We start from the raw sequence: 19,797 nt of genomic DNA on the forward strand, positions 1-19,797 counted from the left end.
TGTCACTGGTCACATGTGGCAATTTCCCTATTGGTGTAGAATGAGCTTTGTCTCAGTTCCTCTTGTAAAGGAAACGAGGATATCAACTTGGCTTGAGAAATCCTTAAACTATAAATCCATATTTTGTGTCTTCACCCACAACACTGGAAGGGGAATACTAAGGTGTAATGGTCTATACAATTGGACGAACTTTGGACACAGGTGTGTAGAATTGTCTTGAGTGGGGGGAGCCGGATACAGAGTAAAACTGAAAATTGGTATATCGTACTAAAGGAATGCATTCTTGTTGTGTAATATACTTTCAAATGAGGAACTTGACATAATGTTAAGACTATTAGAATACATGAGTTTATAGGCCTACATATATTAATAAACCGTTTCCTCCCATGACAGGAATGAGTGGAGTTAAGGGAAACTGTCCCCAGCTGATAAATTGACACTATCTTCGGGGAAGTAACGTTGAGCTCACTCGGGCAGCATGAATGAGGGCAGATCGGGTGAAGCTGGCCGTGGACCAGCGGTCAGTAACACCGACACCCACGGCAGCCGGAGGACCAGACAGGGCAGCGTTGTGGAGCGACTCTCTCGGTATGGCACGCAGGTCATGCCCAGCGCTTTCCAGCGTAGGTCGCGGCTGCAGAGGCAGCTGGAGGTCACTAACAGCTGCGAGCCGGGGGCACACCAGAGGGAGGATCCGGAGAGAAGCTCTCTCACACCCGCTATGCGTAAGAAATACCTGAAAGAGTTGCTTTTGAGCAACCCGTCGAGCAGCGTGCTTTCACAGACCTACAGTGTGTGTTCCGAGCAAGACGCCGCAGACTGGGCTCTGTATGCGATGGAGCACGCCTGGATGTTGTCTGCAGTGGAGGGGAACTATGAAACCCTCCTGGAGTTCATCTCCGAAGACCCCTGTCTGTTGACCAGGAGGGATTTCATCAGCGGGTACTCGGTGCTGCATTGGCTGGCCAAGAGAGGACAGGACGAGACTCTGCTCAAACTTTTGCGGTTCGCACAAGATGCGGGGATCCCGGTGAACGTGAATGTGCAGGGCAGCGGCGGGCTGACCCCGCTGCATGTGGCCAGCCAGCACAGACACTTCATGGTCATCAAGCTGCTGGTCGGAGCCTTCAGTGCCAACGTAGATGCCATGGACTACAATGGGAAGAGAGCCTGGCAGTATCTGCCGGGAGACGCCCCGCCTGAGATGAAGGAGCTGCTGGGGGCCTGGGATGACGAGCACAGCTGCGGAGGATGTGCACAAAATGTCTACAAAAACGTCAACAACAGCGCTGGCGCAATGAACTTGACCGCATATGATGAGGTCGATCATGGAGAGACAGATATGCACTCCTTCGACCGGACTAAGAGGGGGGGCAGCTGGGGGTTTGGCTCTTTAAGGAAACTGCTACCATCCTTTTCATTTCTTGGAAGCAAAAGCTGAGTGTTTGACACAGGCCTTCAAATATGTGAATTATTTTACATTATCTTCAGTTTCCAGTCTAATGAAGCAAACATTCTGCCTATATCTGTAAAAGTCTTGGAGTTGGCTACTTGAGCATTCATCAAAATGCTCATAGGGCAGTGTTGCTCTTTAAATCAACACGTATTACTAGTTTTAATATTTAGTTTTGCAGATTTCCTTATGTTGAATTTTTGTGATCCAACAGGGATAACAGTTTTCTAATGTTTGACTTCGTCAATGACTTTAAATACTTTCACCTCATGCCTTTTAAATGTAACTGCTCGTTACTCATTTGTACACCATGTCACTGTGACGAGGGGGTCAAATAGATATGGCTTGTCTTTAAGTGATCACTTAGTATAGGGCATTCATGTTTCTATTCACTCACAAAAGCATCCATTTTATGTACTGCACTTCAATAAATGATTGTGGCAACTCATTGAACCCAAATAATAAAGCCTACTGCCTGTAAAGAGCCTTTTTCTAAACATGTCTTGCTGCTGACCCAGCACTGCTTGTGTCAACAACCAGATGTTCCTGTTCACTGATGTGGCACATTTTTTCCAGTGTTACCACTTGGGTAAACATATCGTAGGTCTTGCTACTAGATTACACTTCTTAAATAGCATTGCTGTCTCTGGCACAAGCAACAAAGTCAGAGTTCAGATTCTAACAACTACAAATAGCTACGATCTCCCAAAAAAAAAACAAGATTCAGAAGCATTTGCTGCTGTGGTCAAGAGTGATGTGTCAGCATTACCACTCCCCATGTGCGGTTCTCATAACACTCTGTAAATGGATTAGAAAAATATGACCCAAATCCTTATATCAAGTTTGATCACAGATGTTTTATTGTCAAACATGAGCATAACCAGAGTATATGTAAAAAACGTCGGCTGCTCCAGATAACATGGCTCCCCCGGTGCTCAGGCCCAGCAGCTGGAGGTCCTGGCAGATGTTGGGATGGAGGGAGGCTGGGATCCACGGTCCCCCATGTCTACAAGCCAAGCTTGGTCCTCCTCCAGTGTCTCCTCTTGGAATTGTACCTGAAATTCAACATCAAAATCAGGAGGTTAGCAGTGTTCAAGTACTTAATACCATAATGTATAATACCAATATCCATTTATTAGTGGATTAAAGGATGCAACCAGCGATTATTTTCATTTTAAATGTATCTGACAATATTTACAGGTCATCTGTGCGGTGTAACATTTTCAGAATTGTATTGTAGCCTAAAATCACACAATCCAATGACTTCAGTTGAAGCTATGCAAAATATGTTGATGCGGCTCCGATTTCAAAAGGCCACCACCCTGACAACTGGGTGATAGTTATAAATTAACTTCTGAGGTCAAATTTACATGCATCATTTATTTTCACTTGGACCTAATTATTGTAGCCATGTGTACTTGTTCCATACAAGACATTTTGGAAATCTACCAGGAGAACATGTGGACAGATCAGCCATTTGGGACTAAGTGAATGTTCAGCTACAGAGCTTCCTCATCACCACCATGGTGAGCTGGAATCAGGGCTCTGCAGCAGAGATACTCTCAGCAGGATTAATGACAACACTCTAATGAAATGGAGTGCTGCAATTGCAGACCTGCTTTACATGACATGAAGTTCCTGCTTCTAACCTGCATTAGCCAGCCATGCATCTCTCTGCACTTAGGGATGAGACAGCTCAACACTTGAGTGATTTTAAAACCATTTATAATAAAAATAAATACAGAACACATAACAACCTCTCATACAGGACATAATCTGCTACACCTTTGGAGGATATTTCCTATTTCACTCTTCCTTTGAATGCTCAGTAAACTTTACTGTTGAAGTTATGAGGTCATTGAAGCTTAAACCGAAATGTACTCACTTGAAGATATTGCATTAGTATATTTGGACGACATTTACGTGACTTCAACTTCTGTCATCTTACTAATTAGTTGTAACGTATTGGATGGGTTTATTTCATCCAACTAGAATACATAAGGTGTACCAATTAACCTCACAATAAAATAAATAAGGTAATGCTACATGAGGAAATGTCTAGCACTTATGTAGTGGTAGTATCATTACTTATAAATATTGAGTGTAAGGCCTAGGTATACATTAGTCAGTGTACCATTATGCTGACAAAGCAGTTTAGCTGCCTTTAAAGTAGTGCAGCAATTATAAGTTGATGAATAGAGTAACAAAAAAAGTAGCCAAATATTTTAAAAATATTCAATGCAAAACAGATAAGGCCGTTTCAGCCACATGGATATGGATGCTTTTCGAAATAATGTGACTATTGTTTGGTTTTGACTGACAACCACTTAATGGCGTCATCTTTGAGGAAGTTTCCTCAACCCAGAATGAAGTATCGATTATCAAATGTTTGATATTTGTTGAGCATGGTATGTTAAAACCTACATCAATGCAAAATAGATGCACCCAATACACTCGCTAAGTGTAAAGAAGTGAATTGCTGTGACCTCACAATGACTACAAATCCACTTCCATACGGCGTGTCCACATGTACAGACCGTACGCTTTTCCACCCTCACAAAACATGATGCACAGTATACAAAAACACACGATAATCTCACCTGATCTTGTTTCCAGTCTTCATTCTGATCCACTGAGGAATGGGCCTGTTCTGTTTCTGCTTCTTGGCGAGGAAGCGCTTGATCCTAAACGTCTTGTGGGACGACTGGAAAAACAAAAAAGGTCGCCATTAACACCACGTCAACACATTTTTACAAACCAATGCTGCATGTCTAAAACTTTAAATAAATCTTAAAATACTATAAGAAAGCATCTAGCATGTCTAAAGGAAGTTAAAGCTAACATGCGTAGCTCAACAGAGTGGGTACCGGCTAGCATCATTTAACAGCCCTTTTAAGTCATCATATACAATCTTTTTAGAGAACATACAGCTGGGTGAGGTACCCCTGATACATCTATTAATCACACAATATATTGGTGTAGGTTTACAAGGGCTGTAGACAAGGATGTTTAAAGATTTAGCATTTACCATTTTTGCCCACAATCCTTTCCCGAACTATGGCGGTGGTCGAAGAGAAAGACGGATGTAGCGTCGGGGCTTTTATCCAATCAGCGCGCACCGAACGGGCTGAAGGTTCTACAGACAGCGACACCAGGTGGAGGGGATGTTTACCTGCATCTCAGGCCCTTCAGGCATGATGCGTCTTTACAGCATGGACTCTGGCTTGTGTTGGAGATGTTATACGACCTGTTGCACTCATCTACAGAGTTTATGTTACAAGCTGATGGATAGGCAAGATATTCACATGCAAATATAATGTTTGCGCCAAGGTAACCTGATGTGCTGAAAAGTTTCACCTCTTGTTCAGAGTTTATGAACAATTTATAAATGGTGAAAATAAAATATTGCTATTTACTATGTGCCAGGTATTGCAATTTTGTTTAGCTGTGTATAATATGGCATATATTCTCTAACATGTAGATTATATTCTATAACTCAAAATGTATCTGTTTATTTTATTGTCCTTGTTTCCTCTTTTCACCCTAATTTATGTCTGTAATATTTGAATTTGTGATGCATTTCACACCCTGTGTGTATGTTTTTCCTTTTATAAAACAGTTATATATCATTATATGCTGAGGTATATGTTCTATCGTTTGTTAAAGTACTTTATCTGATACTTAGTTATTCTTCTATTACTATAGGATGTTACTCGTCTATTTACTCATTACTTTACAAATAATTCATATGAATAGCTAATAGAAATATATACTATAGATAGGACTACATAACACTATTTTAAGTAGTTTGTGGCTGCTTTTAGGGAATCTTATTGCACATTTGTTTGTGTACCACTGAAATAGGTCCCCAGCTAAAGCAGGATCTGCATGTAAGGTCTTTTTGTGTTCATGAGGGAGGTGCATTTTTCAAATATAGTTCTTAAACCATGGATATTTCAAATAATGAAATAAAATCATTTCGTATTCCACCATAGGAATATTAGAACAGGTGTCAAAACTAAACGTCTACAGTGTTATGAATTAGCTCAAAGTCCCACACTTTAATAAAATAAACCAAAGCATGTAAATTTAAGCAAATATCTTTTTAATCCAGTCAAAAAATGTTTTTGTATGTTTACATCATTCTCATGCTGTATTCAGTTTGGTGCATCACACATGAATGTTTAAGGGGAATTTCAGATTAGAAAAAGGGGCGAAGGCCACAGGTTGATCCCTCTGATTGAAGTGTGCATGCAGGCGTAGCTGTCACATGGCAGTCTAGTCAGAAATGGCTATTTCTCCTCAGACACTGTATGAACAAAACACATGATCCCAAACCTGTAAATACAGACTATGTACTTCAGCATATGTGGAAGCCTATAACAGAATATGAGAGTTACGGACTTTAATTGAAGTTCCCCAGGCAGAGGAAGATTAACATGTGAACACTTGAAACTGAAAATGTCAGTGCTAAAACAGAATCCCATTCAAGACAGAGTAGAACAATATTGATAGCATTGATGACATTTTGAGTAACTGGTAAATTAACAACTGTGATATGGATGAATATGTTTAAATAGACACCGTTTGCAACACTTGACATGAGAGAAACAATACTGACATAAGGTCACTTTAAGTTCACGTGGTCCAAGAAAGCTTTGGCTTCACCCAATGTGCCCAACAGCCAAACTCTTTCCAAAGGTTACTGTTACCTTACATAACAAATACAACTAAAGAGGGACACATTCAGGCACTGCTAGGCTCTGCAATCATTCCTCTGCCCCTGAGACTGGGAGAGCCGGGTGCTGGAGCTGCAGTGCCGTCGCCCTGAGGCGCCACCTTGCTGCTCCGAGCCTCACAGGCCTGTCTCCCCTCTCCTCACCAAACTTAAAATGCCATAAGTAGAAATCTGCTCAATCGTCTCCTTTGTCAGCCACTTTCTCCGTCTCGGTGTCTGGCTTCCTGTCGGCAGAGCTGGATTCGGCTCCTCCTCGAGTGCGGGTTCTGGACCCGGGCTGGTACAGCTGAATGGTAGGCCGGTCCTGATGTAAGAAAACAACTTTCTTAGAAATACATTACAGTACGTTGAGCTGACACTTTTATCTAAGGCACGTTAATATAAGTGCAATTAACCGTGACGATATAAGCCAAACCTTTTTGAGTATTGCATACTGACATTTCATTCCATTTTATTTTTGATTGGCTAAGGTGTAGTATAACACTGAAAATGATTGTAAATATAACTTGATTTGAAAGGTAACTGGCTCTAAATATAAAAGTATTGTTATCATAAACTAAAAATGTATAGTAATACGGTTATGCTATATTTCAGAGAAGAAGTATTTCATTGGCAGTATGCGGTGAATACAAGTATGTAGTGTGCAGTATGTTAGAATGTGATTTCCAAACACAGTCATTACCTTGTTTCGAAGCCGATCTCTTTTCAGGCTCTCCTCCTTCTTGTGGTCTTTGGCAGGCCTCTCTGACCTCTCAGAGCGACTGGACTCTCCAGTGTGATCTCCCTTCTTCTTCTCAAAGGCCCGCTCTTTATCCTTTTTAGCCTCATCCTGCCTTTTCTCCTTCCTGAAAGTGTTCTCGCGCTCTCTCCTTCTCCGGCGGTCTTCGTCCTGTCGCCTGAGGCGCTCCTTCTCCCTCTGGCGGCGCTCCTTTTCCCGCTCTCCATCGCGCTCTCTGTCTCGGTCTGGGTCGCGCTCCCTGAACTCCTTCCTCCCGTCTTCCTCACCTCTGTGTGTGAAGCACAAATCCTGTCTGAGTATTCTGTTCAAGGTGAGATATGCATTTTCAAAAACCATATAACTGCAGCTACTAACTTCCTTCCTCGATCCTCCTTATTATCGATGTGCTGACGCCTCTTATGATCAGCACCCCCCATGGGTCTGTCCTCTTTATTGGGCCTCTCTGGTTTCTTGGTTTTTTCCTTGGGCTTCTCAGAATCAGCATCTTCAGCTCTGTCTGGCTTCTTCAGGAGCTAAACATTTGAAAACAAATGGGAGACATCATGAAACATTGTAGATTTAACCTTTTTAAACTGCTTTAGTTGACTGCAGCACACACCTTAATCTTTGGTTCTTCTTTCACTTGGTCCTTGTCTTTCTCCAGCGGTTTGTCGAGTCTCTTCATCTTATCGGTGTCTTTGCGCTTCCTTCTCTCCTCCTCCCTCCACTTGCGACGCTCCTCATCACGCACACGCTTGCGTTCAAGCTCCCTCCTTCTTCTCTCTTCTTTCTTTTCCTCCCTGATTCTCTGAAAAGTGTTCAAACACAACATGAAGCCAGCCCTGATCATGCAATTTAACGTTAATAATTGTATCCCACCTTTAAATGTACCTGTTTATTCTTCAGGAAGTCCAGCAGAGGAGTTGTTTTTTTAGCTTAAATTGAGAAAAACACATGAAATCCTTCCTCCAAGAGTGTGTTTGTTCTACAGATACAAAATAATGTTTTGGATGCACTTTTTAATTTGCGGGACTGTTCACATACCAACCAGTTCCTTTGATTTGGCCTCAATCTCTTCCAGCAGGGTCTCAGGTGTTGATGCCATCTTGTCGTCATCGCCGTTGTAAATTTCAAGAAACTTATTGTAATCAGGATCTGAAAGAAAACAACATATTTGTATATTAATGTAAATATCAAGTATTTAAAAATGATAGTCGTTCTAGCTTTTTTAGAGGACAAATAAATTCTCGCCATATCTCTCTTAATAACATATTCTTATAGAATTGTTTTTTACCTTCATCAATTGTTCCACATTTTGCGTCCTTTTTCTTACTTCTTTTCTTGGCAGTCTTTTGAAAAGGGGCAAATTCCACGACGGCAGTATACTCCTGTCCTGTTTAAAAACAAATGTGGACTAACCTCAAGCCATGTCGGGGAAATCCTTAATATTAAAGGGAAAAATGTGTGAGCTTCATACCTCTGCTGTCAATGAACACATAACCATCAAATCGATCTCTGAAGAGAACTATATCCTCTTGGTGCTTGAAGTTTATGTAAGCCCTTGCAAAGAGATGTGGGGAAAGGCTGAAAGGAAAGAGTAATAATGTCGGTTACATGTTTAGAGTCAATAATAGCATGCTTTTTTAAAATAACTAAACATATTTTTATTAAATGACCTGGTGTCGCTGGAGAAAAACTCCAGGTAGTCCATCTCTGGGAGAGGTTGTAACTGCTCCTCCAGCTCCTCCTTGGTCAGACTTGGTGGTAACCGTCTGATCACAATCTTTGAAAGAATTGAAAGTTGAATATATCATCACAGCTGGGAGAACACAAATAAAGATAAGGTAAGAAAGGAAGGAAATAAAGACATCCAGATAAGTAAAGAAAATAACACATACAAAAAGTGAAATAAGAATAAAATGTATATTGAAATTAATACTACATTCATGTTTATATTCAGTTTAACCATTTTTGAAATAGGCCAACTGTCTACCATTAATGTATATTTCTTTATTTTACATGTTTTTAAGGATCTATTTTAGACTTCATATAGTGTTCTAATTCACTTTTTTATACATTCATTTTTAAAGCACTGTTCGAGGGACATTTTCATTGCCAAAAACTGCTTCTTTGTAATGTTTTTTTTACTTGTGCAATAAAGAAGTAGGAACATAATTAACATAAAATGGGATGACTGATATTGACTTAAAGTTGGGGTTAGTCATATTAATACTTGTGTAAGTCACTATAAACATTACAAAGTAGACTATGTTTAGTTTATCAGACAAAACACAGCTAGTAAAAATATGTTGTTATTTAAATAGTTACGATAACTTGTAAAAATAACAATAACTGACGTATAGCAACTGTAGCTAACGGAGCTAGCAAGTTCTACCTTTGTCATGGCCTCTTTCTTTTCCTTGGACCTCTCCGTCTTTTCTCCATCTTCACAATTTAATTCCAGTCTTCTATCCTTCGGTCTAGCGTTTTCCTTATCTTCCTTCATGGTCAAAATCTACTTCGTCAAGCAGTTATATTTCATCTCATTCCGCACACTTGTTTACTTTTTAGCAAGTTAGCCGTGTGGTAGGTAGCAACAGAACTAACCGTAACTTCCTCTGGTCGGACCTGCAGTTTGGCGTTGCCACCAGAGGGGGGCATTGAGAGTGAAAACAACACGTGAATTTTACATTTTAAATCATTTGAATTGTTTCAAATTTTTGTGGTGTCGATTTGTTGTCTATGTGAGCTTTAATTCGACCGGAAAGTTATTTCTTTTAAGGTATTATGACTTTAGATATCGGGAAAATTCAACTCCCTTTTTATAACCTTCAAAATAAAAGCTGTGTTGTTTAAGATAATACTTTTGAGCTGTGTATTTTGTATGTGATAGGATTTTCACACAAACTAACACACAAACTAAAGGAGTGTACGAAATAGTGATTACAATGAGTGTTTATTGCTGATTAAACCTATCTGTTATTATTCTGTATAGATAGTCTTAAATGTACTTTCTCTAATTCACAATGCATTACATATTTCACAACCGTATCTCTAATATAGGAACCGAAAGGAAAATCGGAATGTATTGACGGCTTGACGGAAAAATAGTCGAGTAGTAAGTAAAAAATGACATTGTTTTTCATCTATAAAGCGCTGACACTTTTATTTTGAAAAGAGCCCAACAGGAAGTCTTCTCCTTGTTCTGCTAGCGGAACATGAACATAGGTCGTCAGAGAGTCGACATTTTGTTAGCTTCCTAGCTAAATAAACTGTTAGGGCGACTCGGTTGTAATCAAAGTTGCTCTCAGTGGGCTGAAAGTCTCCGGCTGTAATTATGTGGTATGAAATCCTGCCCAGTTTCGCGGTCATGACCATATGTCTGATCATTCCCGGCGTCGCCACCACATATATACACAGGTTCACAAACGGAGGAAAGGTGAGCAGGATGCTAATGTAGCTAATAAGAAACAAGCTAACAGTGCTGTCAGAATGTTTGTTCTTTAAAACATCTTGATTAAATACTTGTGTTCTCCTGCAGGAAAAGAGAACCGTTCGTTATCCCTGGCAGTGGTATCTGATGGAGAGAGACAAGCGGGTGTCGGGAACTGGAAACTACCATGAGTCCAAGGTTAGTGTCCAGGTGTCGATGATAATAATATAACCTTCTGTGAGAAAAGTAAGCATAACAATGAAACGAAATATTATATTTTATAGATTAAAAATATAAATATGTCCTTTTTTTTTCTTCTGTTGCCCAATAAGCTCAGTGTGTCTCTCAGCTAGGCATTAATATAGCAAGTGTCTGTATTTACACACCGGTTGTATCTCAGTGATGTGCACATTGTCAGCCGAAATGTGTATGTCTGCACATTAGGAAAATAAATGTTTAAGGCTGAGTTTAATTGCTGGAAAATTTAGAACAAATGTTTGGTTTAATGAATAATTATACAAATATTTCTAAGGGTAAAAATCACTTTGTCCTTGAGTCTTCTGGAAATTAATTTCAGGAAACAAACGAAGGTGGAAAATAATAATTGCATTGTAATTTATTTATTTTTTAAAGATGTATCATTCTGTAATAGTATTTAACTTAGGATGAAAGGGAACTGCTGCTGTTGAGTGATCCCAAATAAAGAACAACATGCAGAAAGGGTTCTGTAGAAATGTTAAGAACTGCTATTTATAGGTAAAATGCCATATTACATATTTGGTAAGTAACATTAAGACAAATAAATACATCTGTTTAATATAAAATGCAAAAAGGTTTGGAGGATTTATTAGTGTGTTTTTAAGTAAAACATATCCCTCACCTAACTAGCAGATTCCAACCTCTCTCTTGTAGTAAGACATTGACAGGACAAGGCTAAACAAATATAAGACATTAAATAAGCAAAGATTACGTTTGTTGAATCGTTTAGTATCTTCTTGCACGCATTACGGAGAGTCAAATGTCTTTCTAATGACATATTTCCCAACCTGTAAAATAGCACGTACACTGAGGTTTACAGCAGAACATGCTTAAACTTCAGGCCTAGATAATGATTTCCATACATTCATCAACTAAACTAAAACCTAAAGCTGTTTTGAAGGCAGGGATATCCTCAAAAAATGTATTGGTTAATGTTTAATATTTGTTTCAATTGTTTTTAAATATAATCCTATTCTTTCTCAACAGGGACTCGAGAACATCAACTGATGATGACGGATATAAGGACCCTGATGAGAAGAAAGTTGTACAATAAAAGATTATATTTAACATCCAGCTGTTTGTTTTTTCAGTCTTTAAAGGCAATCGTCCCTGTTATTAATTAAACTGTTCCACACTGAAAATCTTCAGAGGCTTCTCGGCTCATTTGTGAATTTCAAAAGCAACAGACAAGAGATCCTTTACACCTGTCGTGTTGGGGGGGGCTTATATTGTAGATGTTATATCGCACAAGGAGAAACCCAAGGAATATATTAATATCTATACTAGTGAGACTAGAAACTGTAATATATTTTATATATATATATATATATATATAAATGTCTCATGGTTTAAAGGCTTTCAAAACAACTCCAAACAAATTAGATTTTTCAGATATTTAGAAGCAGTGCAGAAGGATTTTAAAATTGAATTGTGATTATTTTTTGACTGATATTGCAATAAGAAACAATATTAAGTCTCATTTTAATAAAAATTGTTATGGTGTAATTTTGCAGGACTCTGTACCAGACAAAGGTGTATTCGTTAGTCTGTAGAATCTGATGTGTATAAAAGGACATCTCTGCAAGGAATCAATGATTTAGATTCTCTCCTAATAATTTAGGAAATTATTATTCAAATGTGAGAAATTACTGCTTTCTTTTAAATTAGTGTTTGGACCACACAAGACACTTTTGAGAAGTTGTGTTGTGCAGTTTAAGATTTTTTTTCTGACATAAGACAATTTATTGAATAATATAAAACATTTTTTATAACTATCTACCAGTGAACTTGTGAAGCAGAGGAACTGATGATTAACTATTTGTTTAAATTGTTTTTTACATATAATTTAATGACCTGCACTGACCAACGGTAATATTTATCCTAGCAGGTCAGGTCAACACAATCATTGGACCGTGGTATAATTTAATCAATCCGGTTATGAATAATCTGAGGAGGTCGTGATTTGATAACAAACAAGAAAGGCAAAAAACATTCTAGACAGGATTATTTTAGGTGATTAAAATGTAATACATTTTTTTAAATATATGAATCTTTGCTTTTTAAATCATGATTGATTGGAAATGTTTCTCCTAGAATAACCAAAATTGAAAGAAGAACTGTGAAAACCAAAACTTGACTATTACATTTTATTGAATGTTCTGATCAGGATGATTCGCAAATGATTTACAAGAGAAAATAAAGATTTAATTAAAAGGGAAGACACTTTCCAGTGAATACATGGGATGAAGAATATAATACGACAAAGTACTTCTCAAAGTCTCGGTTACAAACATATCTTTACAGTTAAAAACTGTACATTTAACTCAAACTGAATGGGGTTATTCTCCCGAAACACAAGAATAATACCTCAAGATAAAAGTAAAGGTATAAAAAACAGATGTGATGTTCACTTCTCCTCCTTGCCTTTGGTCTTCCTGTACACCATCTCCCTGAAGCTGGACAGGATCTTGCTCTCCCTCTTCCTCCTCTCCTCCTGGTTGAAGGACGCCAGCGCTCGCTTCTCGTCGGCACTGTAGATCTGGTTTTCCTTTCTCAGACGCACAGCCTCCATACGGCGATGTCTGCAGGGTTACATTTAAATTGTTCAGTACATCAATGTTCCCAGAATTTCACATCGGAATTATATTTCTATTCGTAAATGACTCCTTTTATCCCCATTTGTTGTGTCTTATTGGGTATGTGATTTATCTTAATATATTATTTTATTTAATAAAATATGTCCTGTTTTTTCTCTTCGCTTATCTTAGATAGTGTTCTTGGAATACAATCCTTTAGCTTTTATTTTGTCTGTGGACATTAACAAATATATATATATATTTATTTGTACATAAATATATATTCTTTCATAAAAATAGACATATATTTAAAATTCTTAATCTATCACCAATTATCCAGAAAGTTAAAATCCTATCAACTCCAATGTGAGTTTACTTCTAAACACGTACCTGCTGCCACTCATCACGTAGCCAGACTTCTCAAAATCTGCGATCTCACAGCTGGTGAGACCGATCTCTCCTCTTCTCGGGATACGTTTGCCTGCTTTCACGTACTCTGCCATCGCAGCACCTTCACCCGGCAACAGCGCATGACCAAAACTGGACAGAGAGAAAAATGCATTTGTTAAACTCGAGTCATAAATGAAGAAAATAAGTTCTGTAACATATAAGAAAAAACACCAATGTTTCTTTCGGGAGTCCAGTTTCAAATGTTGTGTTTTATCCAACAAACTATCCAAAACCAGTTCATCATATATCTTTTTTATATATTTCAAAAAGTCATCATATTCATAAGAAGAAGAAAAAAGGAAATATTCAAGAGCTGTGTGAATAATCAACTAATATAAATATTTGTCTTATCAGTTCTGTATTTCCCAAGCAGAAAAACACAAAAATACCTTGGTACCACTTCCAACTTTTACATTTGAAAACATTTACTATTTTTCTTGGGTGCTTTAGGACTCATTGGACAAAACAAGAAACTTGAAGACATCCACTTAGGAGTTACTTGTATTCTTTAAATTGCAATTACAACAGAAGGTTGCCCTTTTGTCATCGAAAAGGACTCGTCAGCATTACGATATCACGTGTTATCAGTCAACCTGCTGCAGTGCTTCCATCAAAATTGTGTATTGTTTGAAGGAACATAAAGTGCAATAAAAAGTCTTACTCTAAAGGTTTGTCATCCTGCTCCAGCTGAGAGAGGGGGGCTTCGGGGCCGACCATGTGTTCGTCGATGCAGGTTTTCTCCACCCACAGCACCGCGTTGGGATCCTCCTCTTCCTCCTCCTCCTCCTCCTCTGACTGCTCACTGCCGGTGTGGCTGGACTCCTTGCGGGTCTTCTTCTTCTCCTTCTTCTTCTTGGACTTCTTTGACCTGTAAGGACAAAAGTGGGTTTGTTTCATTCATTGTTTTGTGAAGAAAGCTGATATGCAGCAGCGTTTCAGCACTTACTTCTTGCTCTTCTTTTTCTTGGATTTCTTCTTCTTTATTTCTTCTGAAATATAAATAAATGACAAACATATCGGCTGATCAAAATCAAGAAAGGTTAATATTTCTTAAATGAATGTATGTCTGTCTCACCATCTGAATCTGACTCCAGCTCGCTGTCTTCAGAGTGCTTTTTGTTCTTGTTCTTCTTTTTCTTGGATTTCTTCTTCTTTTTTTTCTTTTTCTTATCGTCTGTGAAGAATAACTTTGTTTGTCATTTCGCAGTAGGCAATTTAATGTAATTTATTCACATCCAAACACTGTGTGCTTTACCTTCCGAGCTGGATTCTGAACTGCTGTTTTTCTCATCTTCGACTGGAGTGAATTCATCAGAGCTATTGGAAAACAGAAGTAAGAAAATTATACCTTCTTCACCGAAACATACAAAAACGTATGTACGTATAAAACTTTGGAGAACAAATGTGTGGTTCTTTGAATTTTAAAACAATATCAGACAATACAAAAATTGTTTTTTGAGAGATTCTTGACTTACTCTGGCTCTTTTACTCTCGGTGAATATCCCCAAACTTCAGGACAACCTGACTCACCGATCTTCTCTCTCTCTTGCAGACGCCTGCAACAGAAAAACAGATTCCACATCAACACCAAAACAATCAATTGTACTGTACAACTCTCTGTGTGTCCAGACTGCCTTTGCTTAAACCTGTTGCTATCTTCTTGCTAAGTAATATGTTTTGTTTTATTGATTTGTATTAGCATTTCCAGTGCTGTAAGCCTCCTTGTTGTATGTTTTTACTGATTGTATTTACTTGTTCGTTTTAAGGACATTTGTTTTTAGGGTGACTTACAACATCTACCCAGGGACTACACTATGTGCATTAACCCTGTTAATAATTATTTGTAATACCAAGCTAGGTCCGTTTAAAAAGAGCCACGTGAATTGTTGGCTCCATCATTTATATGCTTGACACATACTATGGACTATATTTTGAGGGTCCCCTACTATTAATTATAGTATTTAATAAAGCAGCTACTTCATTACTTTTCAACTATGATTTGATTTTATATAATAAATACGTGTGTGCATGCCACTTTACTAAATACGGTTTTTATTTTTTGTCTCTATCATTATTGTAACGGTGTTGGAATAATAAAGGAATTCTGATGGATCTGATCGGTAAGTGTTACCTGGCGATAAAGGCGTCTTGTCTCTGTCTCTGCGCGTCGTCCCTCTGCTCCTCGTAGTAATAATCCTCTTTGAAGCCGCCGTGTTTCCCCGGTGCTTCCCTCTGCTCGGACCAGTGCCCGCCGTGGCTGTTGTTGTTGGTGATCGGGTTGTTGTTGTTGTTGTGTCTCTCTCTGGACCGGGACCTGCTCCGGCTCCCTATGCGAATCCTCCGGATGTTTCTAGCCTCTTTGAACCGGCGGTCCCGCTCTTCGTGTTCCTTCTCCCGGTTCCTCGGCTTCGGAAGTTTGGGCCCGAAGCTGTACGGAGACAGGCTCCTCTGGCGGCTGCCGCTGCGGTGTCGGCTCCGGGACCGAGTCCGCGGTCTGCGGGCCCGGGGGCTGCGAGGCTCCGCGCCGCCGTCAGAGCTCGACCGGTCCGACTTGGGCATCGCTACTCACCAATCTGGACTCTCAACAAAACTAAGCTACAAACTAGAGTTCAAGATTTACTTTTTAAAAGGAAAATTGAGAGAGAAATGAACACGCGTTCGTGTTTTGGTTAGCAAAGCGTCCAATAATAGGAAGTCATCATGAGTCCGTCGAAAACACACACCGGTCTTACCAAACCGGAAGTGCACATAGTTCCGCTTGTACTTTCTACTGGCTGACTGCAGTCTGTGGTGGGTTCATATTAGAGTTTGTAGTTATTATGACATATTAATTGTGACATTTTTATTAAAGGGAAACTTTTTCCCCAAAATGTTTTACTATATATAAAAACCCTTTGCATTAAACGTTGTCTTCCTTTGTGGTTTCCCCCCTGGCAAGGAGCGAGGCAGTGGGTAACAGTGGTGTCAAGTCAATGCACATTTACTCAAGATACTTGTACTTTAATTGAGTATGTCCATTTTATTTTACTTTGTACTTCTACTCCACTATAATTCAGAGGTAAATTGTGCACTTTTACTCCACAATACCTTTAGTTACTAACTTACTTTACAGATTTGGATGAATTATGTGAAATATAAACAACACTTAGATAAGACTTTAGTTGCACCTGGAGTAAATTCACAAGCTACCCTGCAGTATACAAAGTCATTAAAACCAGCTGCACCTTTACCAGCTTTGATAACACTTCAGTGATCAATAATCAAAACATATGATATGTATTATTCTGAAATGGGCCAATCTGTATTATGATACTTTTATCTTTGGTACTTTAAGTATATGTAATACTTTTGTACATTGTACAAATGTTTGAATGCAGGACTTTTACTTGTAACAGGGTATTCCTTCCTACACTCTGGTACTTCTACTTTTACTCAACTAAGATCAGAGTACTTTTCCCACCTCTGGGGGGTAAATGAAGAACCTCCTTTGTGCTGAATAAAGCATGAAACCAAATAAAAGAAGGTAGTGACATGAGTGTTTTTTCCATTTTCTTTTAACACAGTAAAACATCTCTAATAGTTGTCTTATAGAACAACATGCAAATTGCACAAGATTATTAGCTTTGAATGTCAGTTAACATTTTATTTGCATTTAGTGTTTGAATTTTTTTTTTTAAATAAATAAGCCGCCATTAAGCATTCGTCTCCCTCGAATGTTTTAATTTAATATTCAAATATGGAATCTAATTACAAGTTAAAATATATAATAAAATAAATGGTAAAAGGATATACTTCACATACACTTGCTCACACATTTCCACAGGAGGGTAAACAGTGTTGATACGGTTAAGAATGGACAATATCTTGTTTTGGGGTTCTTCTAGTCCAGGGGTCACCAACCTTTTTTAGGATGAGGGCTACTTTCAAAAAATAAAACAAGTCGGGGGCTACTTTTACTCCTCTTTTTTTTGTTTTTTGCAGTGTATATATTTATCACATTTTAACATTATTATATGCTTACCTTTAACCTTTGTGTGCTGTTTGGGTCTGTGGGACCCGTTTTCAGTGTTTACTAAAAGAAAATGTATGCAATTTAATTATTTTAACCTGCTTTATTGGGGGGTGGGCCTCACATCCTCTAGGGGGGCCTCACATCCTCTAGGGGGGTCCTCACATCCTCTAGGGGGGGTCCGGGGGCATGCACATCAAGCAAGAACGTGATTGGTCGATATTCATTGTGGGGGTGGGGGAGGAGGGCCGTTAGATATAGAGTTGTAGTAAGTAGATAGAGTTCGCTATGATTTATGTGTCGTTTATTCATAGGGTAGATTCTTTTAATTACATTTCCTTTTTTGTTTTGTGTATTTTATACATTTTGGATTTGCTTGGCGAGCTATTTTTAGAACATGCCCGGCGGGCGACTCACGTTGCCCCTGCGGGCGACTGAGTGCCCGCGGGCACCGTGTTGGCTACCCCTGTTCTAGTCAAACATCTCTCTGATCTGAAGTGGTTATAAATCAAAGTTGTATTGGACTCAAGAAGCCGGCGGAAGTGGCATCAATAGAGTGGCGAAGTCACGCCCATCTACTTCCGCCCCATGGGACCTTATTTCTGAAAGATTAGGCTTGATTGAGACAAGCGAGACCTGCGCAGACCATACATCCATGGCGCAGACCTGCGCGGCACTTATCATGGCTGCCAGTAACGTACTTCCGGGTCATTTCACTCCGTTAGGAAGGTTCCTAAGCTAAATGGACTATTGGAATACAACAATTACTATATGATATATATAAACACTAGATGGCTCATGGGAGATTTTCCAGCATAGCTGACCGGCCGCCATCTTGCTACAGTCAAGAGTTACTCTGATTCGCGTTATGGTAGCTGTTGTAAGGTGAGTGATCTGCACAAAAATACTCTTAACTCGCTGAAATCTTGACTGATTTACAAACGGTTTGGTTTATTATAAACATTATTAGCATGGCTATGATACAGGATGCTTGGACATGTTGAAATTGCAGCTTTTCTTTGTGTATGTGGTTGTATTTATTAGCTGGCTAATAACAAGAGGCTGTGAGTGAGACCTAGTATTACAAAGTTCACCCAGCAACTTTACACCAGTGGGAGAGGCAGAACTGCTCTTTCTTTTCAACATAACTTAAGTTACACATGATTTATTCCAAGTGGTTTGGCTTGTTAAAAACATCTTGCATTATGATACAGGAATTTGCTGACTTTGTGTTTACAGAAGTACCTGACTATGCCGGACTTTTGTGCAGCCTACGGATGCTCCAATCGCCGCTGTCTGCAAACAAGAACCCGTGGGATCACCATATATGTTTATGTTTGCTCAGTCTAATAAACCCATAACATGGTTGTGAAAGAATACCAAAGCTGAGGCTGGACGATGATTGATTGTTGGTGTGCCATGTGTCACCGTGTGTCTTATTGGTTTTGTGTTATACTGTATTGTATTGTGTGCAGCTGGTCCTTATCTCCAAGACACATTTAAAACAAATAACCTTGAACCTTGAAGCCCCATCTCTCCCCACCTGCTCCTGCTTCCTACATCCCCTCCACACCACACCAAGTTGTTCTTCTTAATAATAATAATACATTTATGTTGGGGGGCCGCCTTTCATAACACCCAAGGACACCTTACAGGGGCATAGGGGCAATATAGGGAACAATTTAAACAGTGGATTTTGTGATATATCAGCCGGGGTGAGACAAGACAAACCACAAATGGACACAAAAGGACACATGGTACAGTTTATATTATTCTTGGTCTTTTTTCAATAACATATTTCAAAGGTTCTGGATTTGTTTACAAATCTAGAAACTAAATACAAAACTAGGATGATATGAAGACCTCATGTCAAAAATAATTGTGATAAATTAGACAGAACTGGCCTGTCTGTGAGCACATTTTATGTTGGTTTGGTTCTTCTGATAAAGGTGTGAATATATAAATAATATACCAACATATGCTATTGTCATTAGTTGTGTCCCTGTTCTTCAAGCTAAGGCATTGCTAATTTAACAACTCTTGGCTTACAGAGTGGTAACATGAGACCGATTTTTATATATAAAATATAAATGTATTTTAATTTTATAATTTATTTTAAATATTAACAATATAATAAAATAAATGGAAATATATACACCGGC

At 38.8% G+C, this 19,797-nt stretch overlaps 5 protein-coding genes and 1 non-coding gene across 6 annotated transcripts; 2 read left to right on the top strand and 4 right to left on the bottom strand.

The window, feature by feature from the left end:
• Nucleotides 1-42: 42 nt before the first annotated feature.
• Nucleotides 43-1,935, top strand: sowahd (sosondowah ankyrin repeat domain family d). The gene is made up of 2 exons (XM_034211815.1): nucleotides 43-201; nucleotides 394-1,935. Exon 2 carries the CDS (start codon nucleotides 479-481, stop codon nucleotides 1,439-1,441), a length of 963 nt encoding a protein of 320 aa, XP_034067706.1. The 5' UTR covers nucleotides 43-201; nucleotides 394-478; the 3' UTR covers nucleotides 1,442-1,935.
• Nucleotides 1,936-2,290: 355 nt separating this feature from the next.
• Nucleotides 2,291-4,590, bottom strand: rpl39 (ribosomal protein L39). Its single transcript, XM_034211818.1, has 3 exons — nucleotides 4,482-4,590; nucleotides 4,054-4,157; nucleotides 2,291-2,508 (listed from the first exon to the last, which is right to left on the bottom strand). The coding sequence occupies exons 1-3, from the start codon at nucleotides 4,482-4,484 to the stop codon at nucleotides 2,460-2,462; spliced, it is 156 nt and encodes a 51-aa protein (XP_034067709.1). The 5' UTR covers nucleotides 4,485-4,590; the 3' UTR covers nucleotides 2,291-2,459.
• Nucleotides 2,944-3,075, bottom strand: LOC117543499. The gene has a single exon (XR_004568573.1). It is a non-coding gene; the product is annotated as a small nucleolar RNA SNORA69 (small nucleolar RNA).
• A 947-nt stretch (nucleotides 4,591-5,537) lies between the features above and the next one.
• On the bottom strand, nucleotides 5,538-9,664 carry upf3b (UPF3B regulator of nonsense mediated mRNA decay). Its single transcript, XM_034211838.1, has 10 exons — nucleotides 9,305-9,664; nucleotides 8,586-8,692; nucleotides 8,387-8,493; nucleotides 8,204-8,302; nucleotides 7,954-8,064; nucleotides 7,801-7,844; nucleotides 7,529-7,717; nucleotides 7,285-7,442; nucleotides 6,874-7,198; nucleotides 5,538-6,495 (listed from the first exon to the last, which is right to left on the bottom strand). The coding sequence occupies exons 1-10, from the start codon at nucleotides 9,413-9,415 to the stop codon at nucleotides 6,367-6,369; spliced, it is 1,380 nt and encodes a 459-aa protein (XP_034067729.1). The 5' UTR covers nucleotides 9,416-9,664; the 3' UTR covers nucleotides 5,538-6,366.
• Nucleotides 9,665-10,093: 429 nt separating this feature from the next.
• ndufa1 (NADH:ubiquinone oxidoreductase subunit A1) lies at nucleotides 10,094-11,746 on the top strand. The gene is made up of 3 exons (XM_034211840.1): nucleotides 10,094-10,348; nucleotides 10,451-10,540; nucleotides 11,588-11,746. Exons 1-3 carry the CDS (start codon nucleotides 10,247-10,249, stop codon nucleotides 11,606-11,608), a joined length of 213 nt encoding a protein of 70 aa, XP_034067731.1. The 5' UTR covers nucleotides 10,094-10,246; the 3' UTR covers nucleotides 11,609-11,746.
• A 987-nt stretch (nucleotides 11,747-12,733) lies between these two features.
• Nucleotides 12,734-16,362, bottom strand: nkap (NFKB activating protein). Its single transcript, XM_034211762.1, has 8 exons — nucleotides 15,758-16,362; nucleotides 15,102-15,182; nucleotides 14,882-14,943; nucleotides 14,702-14,800; nucleotides 14,573-14,615; nucleotides 14,288-14,494; nucleotides 13,567-13,716; nucleotides 12,734-13,182 (listed from the first exon to the last, which is right to left on the bottom strand). The coding sequence occupies exons 1-8, from the start codon at nucleotides 16,183-16,185 to the stop codon at nucleotides 13,008-13,010; spliced, it is 1,245 nt and encodes a 414-aa protein (XP_034067653.1). The 5' UTR covers nucleotides 16,186-16,362; the 3' UTR covers nucleotides 12,734-13,007.
• Between the last annotated feature and the right edge of the window lie 3,435 nt (nucleotides 16,363-19,797).

This window comes from Gymnodraco acuticeps, unplaced genomic scaffold (assembly GCF_902827175.1).
Source record: "Gymnodraco acuticeps unplaced genomic scaffold, fGymAcu1.1, whole genome shotgun sequence".
In the NCBI taxonomy this organism is placed as follows: domain Eukaryota; kingdom Metazoa; phylum Chordata; class Actinopteri; order Perciformes; family Bathydraconidae; genus Gymnodraco; species Gymnodraco acuticeps.

Bases quoted from the DNA above. Each gene is read 5' to 3' on its own strand.
- rpl39 (XM_034211818.1), bottom strand. The intron at 2,509-4,053 runs GTGAGATTATCG...GTTGAATTTCAG, and splicing joins AAGACTGGAAACAAGATCAG to GTACAATTCCAAGAGGAGAC.
- sowahd (XM_034211815.1), top strand. From the start codon at position 479: ATGAATGAGGGCAGATCGGGTGAAGCTGGCCGTGGACCAGCGGTCAGT.
- nkap (XM_034211762.1), bottom strand. From the start codon at position 16,185: ATGCCCAAGTCGGACCGGTCGAGCTCTGACGGCGGCGCGGAGCCTCGC. The intron at 15,183-15,757 runs GTAACACTTACC...TTTCTGTTGCAG, and splicing joins CAAGACGCCTTTATCGCCAG to GCGTCTGCAAGAGAGAGAGA. The intron at 14,495-14,572 runs GTAAGTGCTGAA...TTGTCCTTACAG, and splicing joins AAGAAAAAGAAGAGCAAGAA to GTCAAAGAAGTCCAAGAAGA.
- upf3b (XM_034211838.1), bottom strand. From the start codon at position 9,415: ATGAAGGAAGATAAGGAAAACGCTAGACCGAAGGATAGAAGACTGGAA. The intron at 8,693-9,304 runs GTAGAACTTGCT...ATTCTTTCAAAG, and splicing joins AGAAAGAGGCCATGACAAAG to ATTGTGATCAGACGGTTACC. The intron at 7,845-7,953 runs GTATGTGAACAG...TCTCAATTTAAG, and splicing joins CAAATCAAAGGAACTGGTTG to CTAAAAAAACAACTCCTCTG.
- ndufa1 (XM_034211840.1), top strand. From the start codon at position 10,247: ATGTGGTATGAAATCCTGCCCAGTTTCGCGGTCATGACCATATGTCTG. The intron at 10,349-10,450 runs GTGAGCAGGATG...GTTCTCCTGCAG, and splicing joins GGTTCACAAACGGAGGAAAG to GAAAAGAGAACCGTTCGTTA. The intron at 10,541-11,587 runs GTTAGTGTCCAG...CTTTCTCAACAG, and splicing joins GAAACTACCATGAGTCCAAG to GGACTCGAGAACATCAACTG.